Source organism: Argentina silus (genome assembly GCF_951799395.1).
Source record: "Argentina silus genome assembly, chromosome: 1".
NCBI classification, from domain to species: domain Eukaryota; kingdom Metazoa; phylum Chordata; class Actinopteri; order Argentiniformes; family Argentinidae; genus Argentina; species Argentina silus.
Window position 1 is genome coordinate 31,296,656 of NC_139655.1, and position 19,300 is coordinate 31,315,955.

Here is a 19,300-nt window from a genome sequence, read left to right on the forward strand (position 1 = left end):
CATTGGGTCAATGAGACAATGGTCACTAACACAATAACAGTTGGTCAGCTGGTCTGCCACCACCATAAGGTTTGTAAAGCTGGCAAACAGAACACTGTTGCACAAACTTCTTAGTGTCCACCCACATTCCTGGCCAGTATGATATGGCATGGAGACGGTGGTATGTTTTGATGATCCCTAGGTGTCCACCTAAGGGATGGTTATGATACTGTAGGCCTGGACAATCTCATCTCTAAGAAGGAATGGTATGTAGAGGTGGTAATGACTTCATAAGTAGACTCTTGGATATTTGAGAGGGCGTCTGGGACGACATTCAGTCTTCCCTTGCGGTACTCGATGATAAAGTCGAACTTCTGGAGTCTTAGAACCCAATGAATAAGGTGACTGTTTGTCTGAGGTCAGAACCCACTGAAGGACAGCATGGTCTGTGACAACAGTAAATATCTTCAGTACCAAGATATGGCTGTGATCAAGGAAAGAGTTTGGAATGTGGTGTTCTTTTGCAGTCTTGGTCATTGTCTTTCTTTTGAGTCTGTTAGTTGGTCTCTTGTGTTTGGGCCTTGGGTTGATGCATGGGTGTTACCAGGTTGAAAGGGATGAGCCACTGAGGGACTTGAACGCATGTAGTAGCACTGCTCTGATATGCATATAGTCAGTCAAATCCAATCTAAGGTCTACGGCAAAGGCAAGGTACTGTACCAGGAGAACAGGTACAGGTAAGGTGATTGTCTGCTCATGTAACCGAAGGTCAGTCCAGTCTAGGGGTTTGGTGACGTCTCCGCAAAATGCCTCTTCATTGACGGATAGTCAGGGGAACAAGTGCTGACGGAGTATAGAGATGAGGGAGTTTGGCAAGACCGATGTGTTTTATGAGGAAACCTGACTCTTAGATGTGTCTGAGACTGGCCCAACAGAATTCACACCACCATTCATGTCTTGTCTCTCAGATCTGTGTCTGTCGTCCTTTTCTCCCTTTTCCATTTCTCTGTTGTTATTGTTGTTGTTGTTGTTGTTGTTGTGGTTTGTAGAGAGGAACCTGGTAGATGGTGGTTCTTACAGCTCCAGCACAACACTGGAGACTGCTGGAAAACTCACCTTAGTTACAATCATCGACTGTATTTATTGCACCTGCCTTTATAGAATGCCTTATTATACAGTGCCCTGTGTAAGTAATGGGACAGTAAAACATTTTTTCTTCTTTTGGCTCCACACTACAGGGGTTACACTCTATGGGGTTAAAGTAGGGATACCCAGCTTGTATGTGATAGTATATGTGTACATATTGGTTTCACCATTCACCATACACTTTTTATGCATACCACCTCATCTGTGAAATATGGTGGAGGGGGTGTTATGGCTTGGGCATGTATGGCTGCCACTGGAACTGGCTCACTTGTCTTCATTTCTGATGTAACTGCTGATGGCAGTATCAGGATGAATTCTAAAGTGTACAGAAACATCTTGTCAGCCAAAGTACAAGCAAATCCCCCCAAACTCATTGGACGGCGCTTCATCATACAGCAGGACAATGATCCAAAACATACTGCCATAGCAACTAGAGAGTTTTTCAGGTGCAAAAAGTGGAAAGTTGTTGACTGACCAAGTCAACCTCCAGATTTAAATCCTATTGAACATGGATTTAATTTTCTGAAGAGGAGACTTAAGGCAAAATGTCAGGCCTGGCAAGCATCACCAGAGCATATACCCAGTGTCTGGTGGGTCAATGGGTCGCAGACTTCAGACAGTTATTGCATGCAAAGGATTGTCGACCAAATACTAAACATGAGTGCTTAATTTGGACATTTGATCAATTTGTCCCATCACTTTTGGTGGTCTATAAAAGGGGGACTATGTCTAAAGTGTTTCTCAATGGTGAAACCAATATGTACATAAATATCCTCAAATAGAAGCTGAGAATCTCTACTTGAACCTCATAGTAACTGCTATCTAATGATCTGGTACCCTTGGTCAGGTGCAGGCGAAGAGAGCATGGCAGAACAAAGGCACATTGGTGAATACGGAATGTTTAAAACATTTTTTTCACAGCCTTTAATACCAATAGGAGGCATTGCAGCAATAAGGTCAAACAGCTCTAAAAACCAAGCAAAATTATTTGCATTATTTCTGCAGATAGGCTACTATACAGTATAGCCTACATGAAAACAACAACATTTACAAACATTTACTTGCTGCTGCGCATCTCTCACTGACTAGAGCAGAGTTGATTATCACACAGGCACGCAAGATTACAATATCAACACGGCACATAATCGAAACTCTACTTGGAAGCAAAGCACTTTTCAATAAAACTTTATGATCAATCCATTTGCTATCATTCTTCTACTGTACAGCCTATAAATATGCAAGTGTTTTATCTATAATATGGACAGTTTTTTTTTGCCTGACAAGCTCCCCGGCCACGTTTGCCGTTGTCGGAAACCCTTTTGGATGTACATTTACTGTGAATGAACAAGATGGATTGATGGATGGATGGATTGGAAGACTGAGAGAAAGATTGATGGAAGTGTAGACGGATTTGTTGGCTCCAGCCATGTGATTTAAATGTGTTTAAATATGGCTGAGACAAAGACAGTGATCGTCTGATCTTCCAGTGTGAATGGTGATCAGTGCCCCCCTCTCTCTGTAAATACCTGTTTACAGTTGAATGAGCTTGCTGGTGGACATCCTGAAGAAATTGTGCCTTGCCTGTTGTCAATTCCTTTGCTACTGCAATGTATATTGTATAGGCCAGCTGGCTCTCACACCTATGTTCTATTGTTGGGGTGGTTTTTAAGGACAAGGACAGCAAGATTTTCTTTGAGTTTCTCGGGGTAGTCTATGGGCACTCTGTGTTGTCCTTGACATCACAGATAGCGTTAAATGTATGGCTAAACTTCCATTTGTTTACTACAGTTTGTTTTTATATGTTTTTATATGTTACTTCGAAACTGTTAAATAATCTAATCTCATTCTTCCTATATGCATGAATGTGATGTTGTGCGCTAGATAAAGGTTCTGTTAAAACAGCACAACATAATTGTGACCAGGTTATCCCATTAATATCTAATGTTCACATGCATCGTTCATTGTAATTTGAGTGATATAATGATAGCATTTTGGATATTCTTAATGGAATATAGGATGTCACACAGGGATGAGCAAATCATTATCAATCTTTATTAACCATAAGTCAGATATAACGTATGTTAGTTGGTCATGTCCATTTCATCATGTCCATAACCATTTGAAGTTGTACTGGGGAATAAATGTCTTTATTCTGAACCTGTCCAGTCCTTTCTCTATTCTTCAGTGTTTTTATCCCAATTCTTCAGATGGATGGATGGATGGAAGATGGAACGATGGATGGATGGATGGATGGATGGATGGATGGATGGATGGATGGATGGATGGATTGATGGAAGGATGGATGCATAGATCATAAAGAGAAATAGACTCACTTCCATACTGGTCAAGTTACAGCGGTGAGTTCCTGCAAACCAGCCACTACTTGAGCACTGGTCAATGTCCACATCCTGTAGATTCACGTCCACTCGAACAACACCCCTGTTCAGGAGAGAGGGGGCGTTAATAACAACTCTGTTGAGGACGATAGCATTGGGTGACCATAAATGACTGCTCACGCCACTCATGCCAAAATCCTTGCATCTGGGGCCACACTTGCTTTCAATAGCATAGTGTCCATTATGATGTTGTGCGGTGTCTGGCCAAATTCATTTTTAGTGAAATAGGATAAATAGCTAGTTACCTAGCTACGAGAGAGGGAGAAAGAGAGTGTGTAACACAGAAAAGTAAAATAATCTGTGTGTGTGTGTGTGTGTGTGTGTGCGTGCGTGCGTGCGTGCGTGCGTGCGTGCGTGCGTGCGTGCGTGCGTGCGTGCGTGTGTGGAGGGGATTTAAGGATAAAGAGTGAGAGGACACATTTTTATTTCTAGAGTGACTATTTAAAAACCATTACAGCCAAACTAGTACAAACAAAACTATACAGCCATAATAACAAGACTAATACATAATAGACATACATGAATACAAATTACATCTGTTATGTATTAAGATCAACAGAAATGTATAATATAACGAATCATAATGTCTCAAATGTTCTCTAAAGAACACTAGAATAATTAACATTTTACAATAAAGTCTGTATTGGTTTTCTGTATAGATTATATGCCAATCATTTCTCTGGATTAAAATGTTGGTTTACAGAACTCAAAACAGTGTTCTCAATCCTCTTCCCATGTGGTGTTTAAACTTTTGTTCCAGCCCAGTACTTACACACCTAATTCAATTGACATACTAATCATCAAGCCCTTGATGAGTTGAATCAGGTGAAGAACAGTTCTTTTAATGGAGAGAGAGGGATACTGTCTTTAATCTTGACTGTTTGGAATTGAAGTTGTAAAACTGAATCCTGAGCGGTGGGGGTGCTCTGTGGTTAAAGCAAATAAATGCCTGGCCCACTAAAATAGGTTTTACGGTAGTTATTAAAGAATATGCACGCAAAATAATTAAACTAGTTAAAAATAGATACAATAAATACAAAACAGCCATACTCTCGATACAGTATGATATTTATTCTCACTGAAACTACGCAAAGCTTTTGAAAAGATTGCTGAGTTTCAAATGGGTTTCTACCGTAGCTCAATCTTGAGAGAAAATCCTCAAATAGGAAATTGCTTTAGGAAAACTTATGCATTACAGCCGACAATTACAGCCGGTATCACCGGGTAAGTGAGTGATCGATATGATGCCCAGTATTATACATGTACAGGCTATAGCTCAATTTCTAGCTCAAAACAGCAGGTTTAAAAAATACAGACGTTGTTGTGAAGATTCCGTAGCATCTCTTTAATGGATTCCTATGAGAAATGGTGAGTGGCACAGGAATAAAGAGAAATGCCATTTCTGTGTGCTGCCATCTTCGAAAATATGGGCTTCTATCAGTGGAGGTTCCCCAGTGGAGGCCTACTCAGTGATTTCCGAAAAATGTGAAACACAAAAATTGTGAAACATTAAAAAAGTTATCAGTTTTAAATACAGCTACTACTAAATATATTAACATGTCACCAAATACATGATTAAAATCCACTGGGTAGCACCATGGTGTAGCTGGAGGACAGCTATTTGATTTTTTTTTACTAAGGCAGCTAATTTAGACTACTCAACAACCTGACTCAAACAGAGAGGAATATGTTTAGGAAGCTGTCTAAGGCTATCCAACACTGCAACTCCCCCGAATCAATGTAAGCTTTTGGTTTGATTAATTCATTGCCACCGGAGCCTGCCAATGTCACTGCTTGCTGTTGCTTTCCGTAATTGTAAACACAGATTGGAATTGTGGGGTGAGCGTGTTCCTTTTAGTTTCTTAACTATTGTTTATATGGTGACAACGACGTAGGCTGTGCAGCAGTTATTGTAGCAGTTATGGTATGAACGTTTGCTTGGAGAGGTTTTTAGCCTGGTCACAAACAGCTGTTGTGCACATTAGTTCCCAGGCAAAGGGAATAGGTGCGGAGGAGAGAGCGTAGATGCCAGAAGGACACAGTGTGTAATTGATTCCTATGCAAATCAGAGACCCTATCAAAACAAAGATATTAATTCCAAAATTACATGAACTATTATCCTTGCATTAAGATGGACTCAATTCAACTTATTGATTGATTTGTTGATGACATTTTTGCATTTTAGCTCATTTTCAAAGTGTCATAGCAAAGGGCCTGAATACTGATTTACATGAGCTATTTCTGTACTTCAATTTTAATAAATTTACTGAAATTTCTTAAAACCTGTTTTCGCTTTGTCATTCTGGGGTATTGTGGGGTATCCATTTTAAATTGAGTCTATAACACAACAAAATGTGGAAAAAGGGAAGGGGTCTGAAAACTGTCCGAAGGCACTGTACAACAAGCAAAGTGATGCTGCCTGTATGTGGCTGCTATGAAGTTGAACTGTGTGGTCAGATCAGCTACTGCAGATGCAGGCAGAGTGTGCAAGGCGGTTTTGAATGAGTCACTGTCACCTTTAACCCCAATGTATCTCTCTTTCTGTGCACCTGCGTTATAAACGTACATGTGTAGGCTAGGTTGTAGCAACCTCATGATGGTATAGGGTGGGCAAATTCTAATATCATGCCCGGGGTGGGTAGTAAATAGCCTAAACTTATCAATGTTACATTGAGCTGGGTGAATGGAATATGAATGACAGTCATCAAATATGCTGTAATATAAATAAGGCCATCTCAGGTGTGTTGACAACACTTGTCTTCTTTGTTGCGAAAATCTCTCCATAAAAGGGACCTTATCATACTGTAAACCCCAAAAATATTTGATACTTTTAATGCAGTTATGCCATCCAATTCTGCTACAACTGATGCTATGACAACATCAACACCAAGCCCTCGATTTATCAGAGGACACCGATTGGTCCTGCCAAAACATTTTCTATTCCAAGGCATCGCGTGGATTTGTTCAGGGCCAGGCGGATACGTTAAGTGAAACAGAATGTCTGGATATCGCTGGATATCTAGCGATATCTGGATATCTATGAGTGAGAGAACACAAGGCACAATGGCAGGTAGGCCATATCTGAGCGTGTTTGAAATGATACATTTTCTGACCAGTGCTGATCAATGGCGATCAGCAGCTTTCAACTACCTGTACTAACTGTCCGACTTGCTCAAAGATTTCGGCTGCTTGAGAGATTGCGAGTCATGCAGTTTTTAGAGCAAGGCTCAGTGGAGTTGCCTGCAGTTAATTCCTACAGACTGCATGAAACAGCAGGGACGGGCACAAGGGGGGGGGGGGGGGGGGCAAAAGGGGGCAAAAACTCTGACCCCTTGCCCTGCCGCTCACAAAGTGCCCTCCAAGATGTGTTTTTTTTATTTATTTATCAATACCTGTTGCATGATGGGGATACATTCTGTCTGAGTTGCTCAAAGATTTCGGCTGCTTGAGATTTATGAGAGTCGCGAGATCTAGGCTCACGCAGGTTTTTGAGCGAGCCACAGTTACTTTTCACAGACTGCACGAGGGCACCAGGGATGTGCACAAGAGAGAGGGGGGGGGGGGGGGGGGCGAAAGGGGAAAAAAAAACCTGCCCTCTTGCCCTGTCACTTAAAAAGTGCCGTATGCGGCCCCCTCCTCTTGTGCCCTTTTTTGGGGAAAAGCCCCTGCTCTTACATAAGTCTGTGCAAGTCCCTGTGAAGCAAATAGTGCCTTCATTGTGGGAGGCACTTTTCATGGCCAATCATAAATGTTTTCTTAACACGTGTACCTGAATCAGGAAAAGCCCTTTATGGCACGATGTGTAGACTATGGTAGGATATAATCATTATGGTATTTGAGAGATTTGAGAGATCTAACATAATATGTTCAGTTAATGGTTGTGTTATGTGGTGATTATTCAAAGATAATTCATACATCGTTTTTTTGAGGATTTCAATAGCCGTCATGTTGTGATCGCCATGTTTTCAAGCTCTGCAGTCAGAATTGCACTTTATTTTCCAACTTGAGACTGCACCCGCCTCTTCTCGCCTAGCCTGAATTCTAGTCGTATTCAATTTTGAAATCAAACAAGCCCTATATCTCACATGGGGTGACTTACGCTAAACTTTACGACTCCATTCATGTCGATTTAAATAGGGCAATTCTTGGATTACATACTTTGTTGTTATGTTACTGAGGGAAGAAAATAGGGGTTACAACAGACTTTTGAAAGTGTTTCTTGGAGCGTTTCACCTGACCTGTCTCAAATCATAAGAAGCGTGCGGTCATGCAGGCAACGAGTGACCAATGACCATTGCCATTACAAGCAGTCATGTGTAGCAGCTTGGTCCATGAGAATATACAGGTAATTAATGCTGTCACAGCAGACAACAACTCACCTAAACTCGGGCGCTGAGTTTGTCTTCAACCCATAGAACCCCGCAGACAAGGTGAGTAGCCAGTGTGGAACGAAAGTCCCATGCTCGCATTCCAAGTAAGGCGCAGACCACTTGATCTGACTTTTGTCGAGAATGTAACCCTTCTGAGTGACTATACCATCTTGGTTTGACGCCCTTCTCTGCAAGTGCGGCTTGTTTCGGTCCCTGAACTCGTTAAACCACTCGGAATCCGGGGACCTGTTGTTCAGACGATGGTGAGCAGAATTGGAGAGGTCCTGGAGGACCACTTCTTTCTCAGTTCTTGTCGCTTGAAGGAAGACGTGAGGACCCGGCGTCGGCGCAGAAGTATGGAAAGTTACCACTGCCCGGTGGATTTTTGGGTCCCCCTCAATAATACTCCGAACTAACGCGTGATACCAGTAAATATCCCGCCGAAGGCTATGCTCTCGCGACCTGTTGGCTTGAAGGATCATATTGAGGAAGTTGGTCGCGTGAGCCATAGTGTCGAGCACGCTATGCAGGGAATAGTGAGAGGCGACGTGCGCTCCGCCGCGAAGGCTGCTCAACTCATACCTCCGTGAACAGTTGACTTGTTTCAGCGCCGAGGAATCTCCCGTGTGCAGGAAAGCTGTCACCACCCTCGGCAGATCCTCTTCGATTTTGTGCGCCACCACGGTGCGCTCAGTGGCGGGTCCTGGGTAATAAGTTGGGTGGTGCAGCGATTCCTTGTAGATATTCTGAGTGCTGTAGATAGTGGGGTGCTTCCCTCGTATTTCCGCGTCTCTGTCATTCTCTGACCATTCCACGTATCCTCCATAATTTGATCCGAAAACGAATCCCATTTGCAAAAGCAGGAGCATACGGAAAAAAGCCATACCGTGACGCCTTTAACCAACAGAGGGAATTAGGCTACACCGTTTGTTCTCGGTTAAGCATAACCGAAATCAATCCTTTGCGCTTTAATGATTAAATATTTAGGCTATCATAAACACCTTACAGGAGATGATTCCGTATTTACCCCTATGCAGTTATGAAGATAACATACAATGCGTTTTGCTAGTTGTTCACATTCTTGTCCCTATCAGAGCGATGCTAGACCTCACTTGCTTCCTCAGCCGTCGTTTACGCTCTGCAACCGGGTGTCGGGCAGATGCTGTCACAGTCAACCAATCCTCTCCCATGCCCAGACAGTTTACCATTGAAGTGACGCCCTCCCAACTCCAAACAGCCGCTCCTTATAATAGGTCTGCTGTTTATTGTTGAGGAGGATTGGTCCGCTGGCTGTCGCCTATAGTAGCCTATAGCGGTTGCATGGGTGAGAAAAACTCAGCCCACCTTCCTTTGTCAAAAGAGCAAACAGTGGAGAACAGATCACGAAGTCCCGTCTCTCCTAGTGTAGTGTGAAGTGTAAAGTGTGTGATTAGTATTTCTGCCAATCTTCTTCACGATGTGAAAGATGGGTGGAGCGACGTGGTCGGCGCTGTCCAGTGCTGAAAGTAGCGCGTGAGGGGAGAGGGGGTCGCGAACGGTTGTCTGCATAGCAGTTTAAGTGGAACACGTAGGGGTTCAACTCTTGGTGCATACTGTTTGCATTCTCCACGATTTATCCCAGGATATGTGTGTGTGTGTGTGTGTGTGTGTGTGTGTGTGTGTGTGTGTGTGTGTGTGTGTGTGTGTGTGTGTGTGTGTGTGTGTGTGTGTGTGTGTTGTGTGTGTGTGTGTGTGTGTGTGTGTTTTATGTATGTTTTATGTATGAAGAGAGACATTCCCTCACAGAAAGTGTATGTGGAGATTTCCAGTGACAAGCAACCATCCTCTGAGCAGCAGTGATGCCTGCCAAGAGGAGGCGCCTATCCTTCATAGAGAGCTGTAATGAGGAGCTATCATTCAGAATCACAGTCTGGGATTGAGGAATGACCCTCTGGTGACATTTCCTGAGCACAGGGAACAGTTGGGTGTGAGACTTGCTTTCATATTAAAGATAGGATCTGTGAATGAAATTATAGTCGATCATCTGGTGATTGTGGTTCTCAATGAAAGAATTACATTGTCCCAGATTATCTGACAGTTAAGATTATTGTTGGGTATGTGAATGACGTTCTTCCAGAGAGAATCAAGAGGGAGCGGTCTTTGTGATGCCTTCACTGATCAGTGGAGGCTGATCCATTGAGGAAGAGGAGGACGGTTCTCCCTTGAATTTTGATGAAATAGAATCAAATTCAAATCAAAACTTCTGTACAAAAATGTCATGTTTGCTCTATTCTACTGCACAAAATGCACTCAACTGCTTGCATTAATCCAGAAAAATAGGCTTAGATAGGTGGTCTCAACAGTGTAGTAGTCTCAAAACTGGCCACAAATGGTTGAATATGGTAACTGCATGCTGAATGGGAATAGAGGAGACTGAATTCTGCTCTGTTAAGCCACATTTATTGTGTTTTTATTTTTTCAATTCACATTTTCTCTTAAAAATGTCTGAGGTGAATATGTCACTGTCACCTTGTTAATTCCAATCTGTATCTTCTCCTGTGTACCTGCTTTATAAACTTGCATGTGTAGGCTAGGTTGTAGTAACCTCATGATGGGTATAGGGTGGGCAAATTCTAGTATCGTGCCTGGGCTGAAACCTATCAATGTTACATTGAGCTGGATGAATGGAATGTGAATGCAGTCATCCAATAATAGAAATAATTTAAAAAAAATAAAGTAAAAACAAATAATAAAAACACCTTAAAAAAGTCAGATGTACCCTTGGAGCTCCATTGAGTGAATGAGATAGGGATGTCTTTCATTTAATAAATTCTTTATTTTAATTATTTCTTCTGAACGCCAAGTGGTAATGAGGTGAGATATTAGTGGGCCAAATTTTTGTTTTGCATATTTCTTTGGAGGGTTGGAATGAATTACACTCTGTAGTCTATGTGGAAAAAACACATTTTTCTCTATGGGGCCATGAATGTGTTTCTAAAACCAACCATACCCTGGTGTGTTAATGTTCTTCAGGGCTCATCTAGAGCCAGTTCCAGGAGATTTGCATGCCGCCTGGGGTGACTGACGGGCCATTACCATGGCAACAGAGGTGACGAACACAACGACTCTCATGCTAGTGCATCCATTTATTGGACTAGAATCCATAGGTTCAGTGGGTTTGACACAGTCCAGAGGTCTCAGATGAGGTACACAGACAGACAGACAAACAAAACCTAGCAAAAAGACAGACAGACCACAGCAGGCCTTGACCTTGGGACTGGCCTTCCCCATTTATACCTTACTGTATCCAGATACTCTCCGCATTCAGATTGTGTCCACATGAAAATTGAGCTTACATTGTGGCCGCAACGCAGACAGCTGTAAATGAGGGCTTGTTTGTACTGGACTAGGATATCCTTCCAGGCGAGGTGGAAAACTTTTGTGGTTGCCACTTCTGGTTTGTTAAAGGGCACTGGTTTCATCAGTATACCAAGGAGCTATTTTCGTGTGTCTCTGCTTTTTCTTTCTGAGTGGAACGACGCAAACACTCTAGGCTGCTGTGACAAATGGAATGACAGGTACTCACAGATGGTGTCACTACTGGTCAACATCTAAGGTATGTTATAGATTAAGAACGTTTTGGGGGGTGAACCATCCTTTTCATATTAACCTCACCCTGCTAATTGATAAGGTAGCCATGTCGATGCATTTCACAGCTCTTTTCTTTTTACTGCAAAGGAGTAATTACACAGCGAGAAAAATAATCTAATCTTAGAAATGTCATCCCTACATCTGGTTTAAAGTTGTTACATCCTCTGACATTCAAGTTTAACACTTGTTGATAAAATGAAACATTTCTGTTATTCTTTGACCCAGTCATGCTACAGTTGTACGACACATACTCTAGATACTAGAATTACACAACATACACTACAATTACATACACTAGAATTGGCCATGTTAGTAATTAAAGTATGTCCATTATTATGTAATTATTACCACTTTTATAGAATTCGGAATGGAAAGACAGTCATCATTTGGCTATTTAGTATACACGCAGGTCTGACAACATTTTCTAGTCAGATTCAGTCAACTATTCTCCACTACACCACATACTGCATCATACAACTGTGCAGTCAGAAAATAGATAGATAACACTATAAAGAGAGATAGATAGATAACACTATAAAGTAAATAGATAGATAACACTATAAAGATAGATAGATAGATAACACTATAAAGAGAGATAGATAGATAACACTATAAAGAGAGATAGATAACACTATAGAGAGAGATAGATAGATAACACTATAAAGAGAGATAGATAGATAACACTGTAAAGATAGATAGATAGATAACACTATAAAGATAGATAGATAACACTATAAAGATAGATAGATAGATAACACTATAAAGAGAGATAGATAACACTATAAAGTAAACCGTTGTGAGACACTCTTTCATTTAGAGCCAGTGAAATGTTACGAAGCAAATGTCCACTTTCGTAAGAGGGTTGGGATGAATAATCAGATTGGTTCTACTTTCAAAGGTTATGTTCTCCTAAACACTCAAGCCTAGTAACCTCAACAATATGCCTACATTTACAGATTTACAGTTTTTACAGCTAACTAATTGCAGACTCAATTCAATACATTCCATAGCATACTGTTTGTTATACATCTATCAAGCATGAACAACTTTGTATGAATAACAATCAGTCCCTTTCATATCAGTATCATAAAAGAAACTCTAAGAAAATGTAACATTTCTGTGCGTAAGAGAGGAAAAATACAAGAGTTAAAAATAGCCTTCCCACAGATGGGCAATAATGTGTGATAGAGTGTTGAGATGTGAGGTGGTGACGTGAGCAGTCTGGCTCGGCGTGAGTGTGAACAAGCAGGTGTAAAATCACAGCTTGTCAAAGGAGCGGGAAATGCCTCCTGGGAACTCTGAGGCGCTAGGACCACAGTCACAATCCACCCCCTTCCACAGCTCCCTGAACACACACCACACATGCATGCAAACAGACAGACATTGAGTCTACTCCACCCTATATCCTGGTCCTTGTTGCCCCACCGGGGTCCCACCAGGAAACTGCCCTTCACTATGGACCCCTGAATTCTTGCACCACAACACATTCCATATTAATTTACTGTTCAGCACCTGGTCAGCCAGAGGAGGATGGGCCCCCTCTGGAGTCTGGTTCCTCTCAATGTTTTTCCTTTCCTTGGGGGTCTATTGTTTGGTGTTAGATCATATTGTTTGTATTATATTTATTGTTTATATTGTTTTGTATTGTTTTTGTTGTGAAGCACTTGAGAGTGTAAAATGTAAAAAGTGCTATACAAATAAATGTGATTGACTGAATGTGACTTATTGATTGAAAAGATGAAAGAGTAGATGCATTTTAAAATGTATTATACTGTAGGAACCCAATGGTCCTCATAAAAACTCATGTTAATTCATGCAACTTAAAAAGGCTTAACGTTTAAAAAGTCTAAATAGTATCAAAACTCTGAATGGAAGTTCTTTAAAATGAAGTCAGTTTACACAAATAGTAACAATGGGGCTCTCAGAATGTTGGCCTAACTCAACATTCTGTTTTGTTTTTTTAAACTGAATATTTTCAAAAGTATAAAGTATAAATTATGTTTTTTGTGTGATCATAGCATTTACTGAGCCATGTGATTGAAGAACAAATTAATAGGTCAGGTCTCACTGCCCTCTAGTGGTGATTTATTGTAATCCTTTTCCCTGTCATTTTCTCCCCCTGTTCAAGATGACATTTCGTCATTAGTTTCATGAAAGTGGCAATTTATCAAATTCAACATCACAGAATCCATTTAATAGCCAAAGTGAGAAATTAGTTTATAATGACCCGAATTGGACTGAAATTCCACAGGGGGCAAACAACATAAGGTGCATGTAGTCATTCTCTCAATTTATTAGTTACAGACATACAAACATGAGAAAAGACTGTTGTAAACTAATTGAAGTTTGGTTTGGTGCACTGGGCCTAAACCAAACATTGTCAATATGTTAAAAATGACACTAGAAATAGCAGAATCCTTGACAGATTATGGAAATGTTATGGAAATGTTAAAAATACATACCCAGCAAGAGCCAAACCACCACTGTCTAACTCTGATCTCAACACTCCAGTCCAGCTCATTCCCACCTACTGTACAGCTCTCAAGAGCAGTAAACCCCTTGTGAAATATGTGTGAATTGAGGACAGCATAGAAACACTGAAGGGATGTTTTCTGTGTACAGACTTATGAGTTAGGTGTACACAAGTCAACACAGGCTGTCACAGACTACATACTGTTTCTGTGTGATACCAAAAAAGACAATAAAGACATACCCAAACAACAAACCATACATCACAAAGGAGGTAAAGCACTGTAAACCACAAGGCAAGCATTGAAAAAGAAGGACCTGAAATGTGTGCAAAAGGTCAAACAAAAGCTCAAGGAGGCAAGGAAACATCACAAGAACTTGATGGAAAAATAGTTTCTTACAATGTCGATAAAAACAATTACCAACATGAACCCCACAAAAAACCTCTTTGCACACACCTGATGACAAAAGCAAGTGAATTAAATTAAATGTTTTTCTCTGTAAGGTTTGGTATACATGACTTCTCTGTTGAGTGTGATAATGTGATTGACTTCATTGTTATTGGTGACTGTTCCTAGCTTGGAAATCAACCCTATAGTTGTCCCTAGAGTTTTTAAGCACACCTGTATGAATAAGGCAACAGGCATCTTGGCTTTTCTTTTAAAAATATGTGCAGAGGAACTTACTCAGACTTGGTGCTCTATCTTTCAGAGGACTGTAGACTCCCATACTGTTCCATCTCTGTGGAACAAGACCATTATCAACCCAGTCCCCCAAAAGCCTTGTCCAATGACTACCGACCTGTTGCCCTGACCCCCATTGTAATGAAATGTTTTAGAAAAGATCATGGTGTGCAAGCTCCGTTCAGATCTGTAGGTAGGTATGATTTTTACTACCACAGTACTCTGTGCAACACTTCTAGAATATGAATCAATTGAGTTTCAACCATGGGCATCATACAGAGTCTTCTTGGCCCTGTGGCCCAACAGTTACATGTGCCACCTCTAGATTGCATAGGAAACAGATCATGGACTGAGTAGAGTGGTAAAAAGTAAAAATCATGTTTAGCCTTGGAATATTATTTATGTACAGTCCATTATGTGTTCCCTATTCAATCTAGACGAGGCACTTTGAACTGTTGGGCCACAGTAAAAGGCCAAGAACACTTTGTATGACACCCCTCATAGTTGAAACTCACTTGATATGTGTTGTTGAGTAGATTGGTAGTAAAAAATCATCTTTAGCCTTATTATAGGAATATTTTATTTTAGGAATATTATTTGTGTATAGTCCATTATACTCACCGGCCACTTTATCAGGTTCGACATGTTGTGCTACTACTGGGTTGGACCCCCTTTTGTAGCCCATCTGCTTCAAGGTTCGACATGTTGTGCGTTCAGAGATGGTCTTCTGCATACCTCGGTTGTAACAAGTGGTTATTTGAGTTACTGTTGCCTTTCTATCATCTCGAACCAGTCTGGCCATTCTCCTCTGACCTCTGGCATCAACAAGGCATTGTCGCCCAGAGAACTGTCGCTTACTGGATATTTTCTCTTTTTCGGACCATTCTCTGTAAACCCTAGAGATGGTTGTGCATGAAAATCTCAGTAGATCAGAAAAGTCTTATTGTCGGACTGTGACGATAGTTACCCTGGATAATATGCCCCGACCACAAGTACTTCACCAGTATATCATTCATCACTTTTTGTCTCAAAAAATTCAAATAATTCACATAATTCATCAGGAAAACACAAAAATGCATGTGTCTGCATCAGATCTGCATCGCCATTTATTTCATTACTTGACAAAACAAACCATAACTGCTGCAAGGGTAAAATATTACACTGACACATATGACCATTGGTAAAGAGGACAATTATTTGCTAGACAGGAATCACTGGTTCTAATTTTCTATGGCTGAGTGTATGACAAACCCACTGCAGATTGTGACATGCAAAACTGCAGTTATGTCATTTCTTGGAACTGTTGAAGAGGGAGCAAAATAGCCATGCATGCCAATGTGTTGCTATTACAGTAATTGCCTAATCTGTTTTATTAATGCAGGTAACTGGATATTTCTCAAGAACCATCATTAGGAAACATTTAGCCAGAGTATGACAATAAACCTGGGAAACGGTCTATGAAAAACAGCAATGTTTCAAAAACGTTGGATTCATGTCACTGGCACTACACGTATATGATGCAGGAATGTGTCCGGTGTCCAGGGGGAGAAGGCTCCCAGGAGAAGACACTTGATGGTCAATACGCAGCTCCTTTTACAGCAAACTGGAACACAACATCATCCGCAAGCCTGATTTCAAGAGTGTGATTGAATGCAATGATTGGTCTAGATGGAGAAAGGTTCACAAATAGATTCACTGCTAAGATGAGCAACTATAACCATGATAACTGTTGTTGTTAATATTACCCAGGCAGCGTGGACCAGAATGGTCCCTGGGACACTGGGCTTGTAACAGAGCGACACAGGTGAGACCTGAACAAAGCCCGGACCACAGTGTGTTGTCATCTACAGTAGGGTGTCAGAATAATTAGCTCACCTTTTCTGCTACAGAGGGAAAGGGGAAGCCTTGTCCTTACTGCTTGTTTGAAAGTTACTTTTCATCCAGTTGATAGGCTTCAATGGAAATCAGTTAAACACACTGCAATACTGCATCATGAAAATGATAATGCCATTTCCTTCACTGTTCATGTCAACAATAAATACCTTCACCACTACAATGTCTTGCTACTGATTGCTCTTTTATCACACAAAGCAGCATATGATATTGTTAATACCAATAACATTTACACTGAATGACAATCAGACAGTCACTCTCAGAGTGTTGTTTAGAGTAGTTATTTAGAATTACACAGCACAGACCAAGAATCCACCTATACAGAGAGTAAAACATGTCCCCTGAAATCTGGGGCAATAGTCAAAATATGCTCACTGCAAACATTATAATGTATCTTACAATATTATATTACACATTAGTATATAGTTCATTGTTTTGCATTTGAGAGGCTAAGTGTTAAATACCTCAAATAAAATTAAGGTCATAATTGGTACAAATTACAGATAACTTTTTGTAACATTCTCCCACAAAGGCATGTAGTATACACCATGCCCCTTTACCTGAGACCATCAAATCATTGCTTCAGATACTACATTTATATGTTTAAAAACCCTTATGGTTGAACTAATTACAAAACAACAATGCTATGCTAGCAGCATTTCTCTCATGATAAATAAACCATCAGTTCATCTGAAGGAGTCCCTTCCACACAACTATTCTTAATGATATGAAAATAAAGGTAATACACATGTGAGTACTAACAGTCCATGTCATGAATATGGACATAAAACATGTGACATAGACAGCAGTTTGCACCACTACTCACAGTCCATGGCAGTTATCAGTAACTGTGACTCACTCAAAGTAAACAGCGTAGACGTTGGCCACAGCGAAGAGAGAGCTGTTCTTGAAAGTGTGTGAGGAGAAGGTGTCGCTGGATGCGTCCCACAGACAACGGCTCCCGATGCGCATGTTCTGGTCACTTAGCTGCCCGATGCTGATCAAAACAATGATCTTGTAGCGGGGAACCATCAGATCTTTCACCCTGGCCTTTATCACCTACAGGAAGATCAACCATTACACTGCTGAAAGATGGAAGTCAACAGATGTAGCCTGGATGCCAGTCTGTTTCTGCTTTAGCCAATTTTTTATTGTGGTAAGACAATGATATGTCATTAATGAATGAGATAGTTTTGGACCAAGGATACACGACTGGAGTACTGATCATAAGGACTGAAGATACTGACAGTAATTTACTCATTTACCTTGTCATTTCAATCACTTGTAAATACTTTCATGACTTCTTCTACCAAAGCAAAGACATCAATATTAGTGGACATATACAGTAATACCCTGAGAATGTTACCTCGGATATGGTCTTTGTCATTTGCCTGCAGAGCTCAGCTTCATACTTCTCCTCTTGCAAGTAACTGGCAAGTACATCCTTCAAGATGTCATTGACGGTGAGAACTGGAAAGCGCCTACAAGGTCCTATTCAAGAGGGCAAAACCAAACTTTGGAAACTGTTCACAAAAGCCTACATTACACAATGCAATGAAATAAACTGTAGCTACTGTGTAGCTATGTGGTGTCAAGAATATATATGTAACTGTGCTGTACTGTAGCTGTAGATAAGGTGCATGCATGATTGAATTGTAATGAACATATGACAAAAACTTGCTCCTCTGAAGACATTTACTGATGCTTATCATGCAGGTGTATTGGTTTGTATGTGATGTAAATGAAATTCTCACCCAAATGGTAGGTGTTCTCAATTTGCACAGCAGGTCGAGGGTTATCGTCATGGTGACCAGGCTCATCGATATAGGACACGGTGCTTATGGAGCTACAAGTTAAGAAGACCCACACATTACATACAGGCAATGTTCAGGAGAACATAATACTCTACGCAAGTCTCTGTTGATATTGACTTTGTGTGCCAGTCTCACCATTCACTTTAAGCACGCTTACCCCTTTGACTGAGCTGTTTCTGCCAATCAGTTATAAATACAGCAATGCATGGCAAGTCACATCGGAGGGATAAAGAGAAACTGCATATACGTAAATGGTGAGGATCATTGCACTGATTTAAATTATTTTGAGTGCCATTCAAATGCATACTCACTCCTTGGTCTTTCCCACTGTTTCCTTGGCTTTGACCTCATGGCTGCCAAGAGATGATACACTGCCTCTCTTTTTCAGAAGACGAGCTGCTTTCTCTTTCGCCAAATCTGACATCACTCTGCCTGTTCTAATACCATCAAACAGGATAAAATAATTACCAAATGTTAAGATATCAAATATGATTATCAATAAACTACAGTCCACATAGAGTTAAAAATGTATCAAGATGACACATGTAAAAAGGTATACTAGAAACACATTGTGGCTATTTCTCCTGGCAAAAAGTAAAGTCCCCTTGATTTCAGTTTTCCAAATCAATGACGCATACAGTATTGCAATATGACAAGCCAATACATTCCTGTGTATCTTCTGTGTACGAAATCGTAGTTACATTGACAGTGAAATCCTGTCGACACAGTGAAATAACTAGAGGAATATTCATTCATATTTGAGCAGGTGCAACATTTCACCCGCTTCGCTGGCTAGCTAAAGATGGAATGTTGCAACCCGAACCCTTTCCAAAGGCGATAGTTGAGCGAGCGTGGTTAAAAAGCTGACTTTTCAAATGATAAAGAAGTTTGTGCAGTTGAGAACATAAGCACCTTACGAA

At 40.8% G+C, this 19,300-nt stretch overlaps 2 protein-coding genes across 2 annotated transcripts in view; both read right to left on the bottom strand.

The window, feature by feature from the left end:
* gpr158b (G protein-coupled receptor 158b) overlaps positions 1–8,775 on the bottom strand; it is a gene marked incomplete at both ends in the record, with an annotated part of 52,991 nt that extends 44,216 nt beyond the window's left edge. The window contains 2 exons of the mRNA XM_083667083.1: positions 3,459–3,564; positions 7,901–8,775. Coding sequence (XP_083523209.1) covers positions 3,459–3,564; positions 7,901–8,775 — 981 coding nt within the window. The remainder of the gene's footprint in view (positions 1–3,458; positions 3,565–7,900) is intronic.
* Positions 8,776–17,421: 8,646 nt separating this feature from the next.
* On the bottom strand, positions 17,422–18,804 carry dynlt5 (dynein light chain Tctex-type family member 5; the record flags this gene model as incomplete). Its single annotated transcript, XM_083673574.1, has 4 exons — positions 17,422–17,625; positions 17,933–18,057; positions 18,321–18,412; positions 18,692–18,804. 4 exons carry the CDS (start codon positions 18,802–18,804, stop codon positions 17,422–17,424), a joined length of 534 nt encoding a protein of 177 aa, XP_083529700.1.
* Between the last annotated feature and the right edge of the window lie 496 nt (positions 18,805–19,300).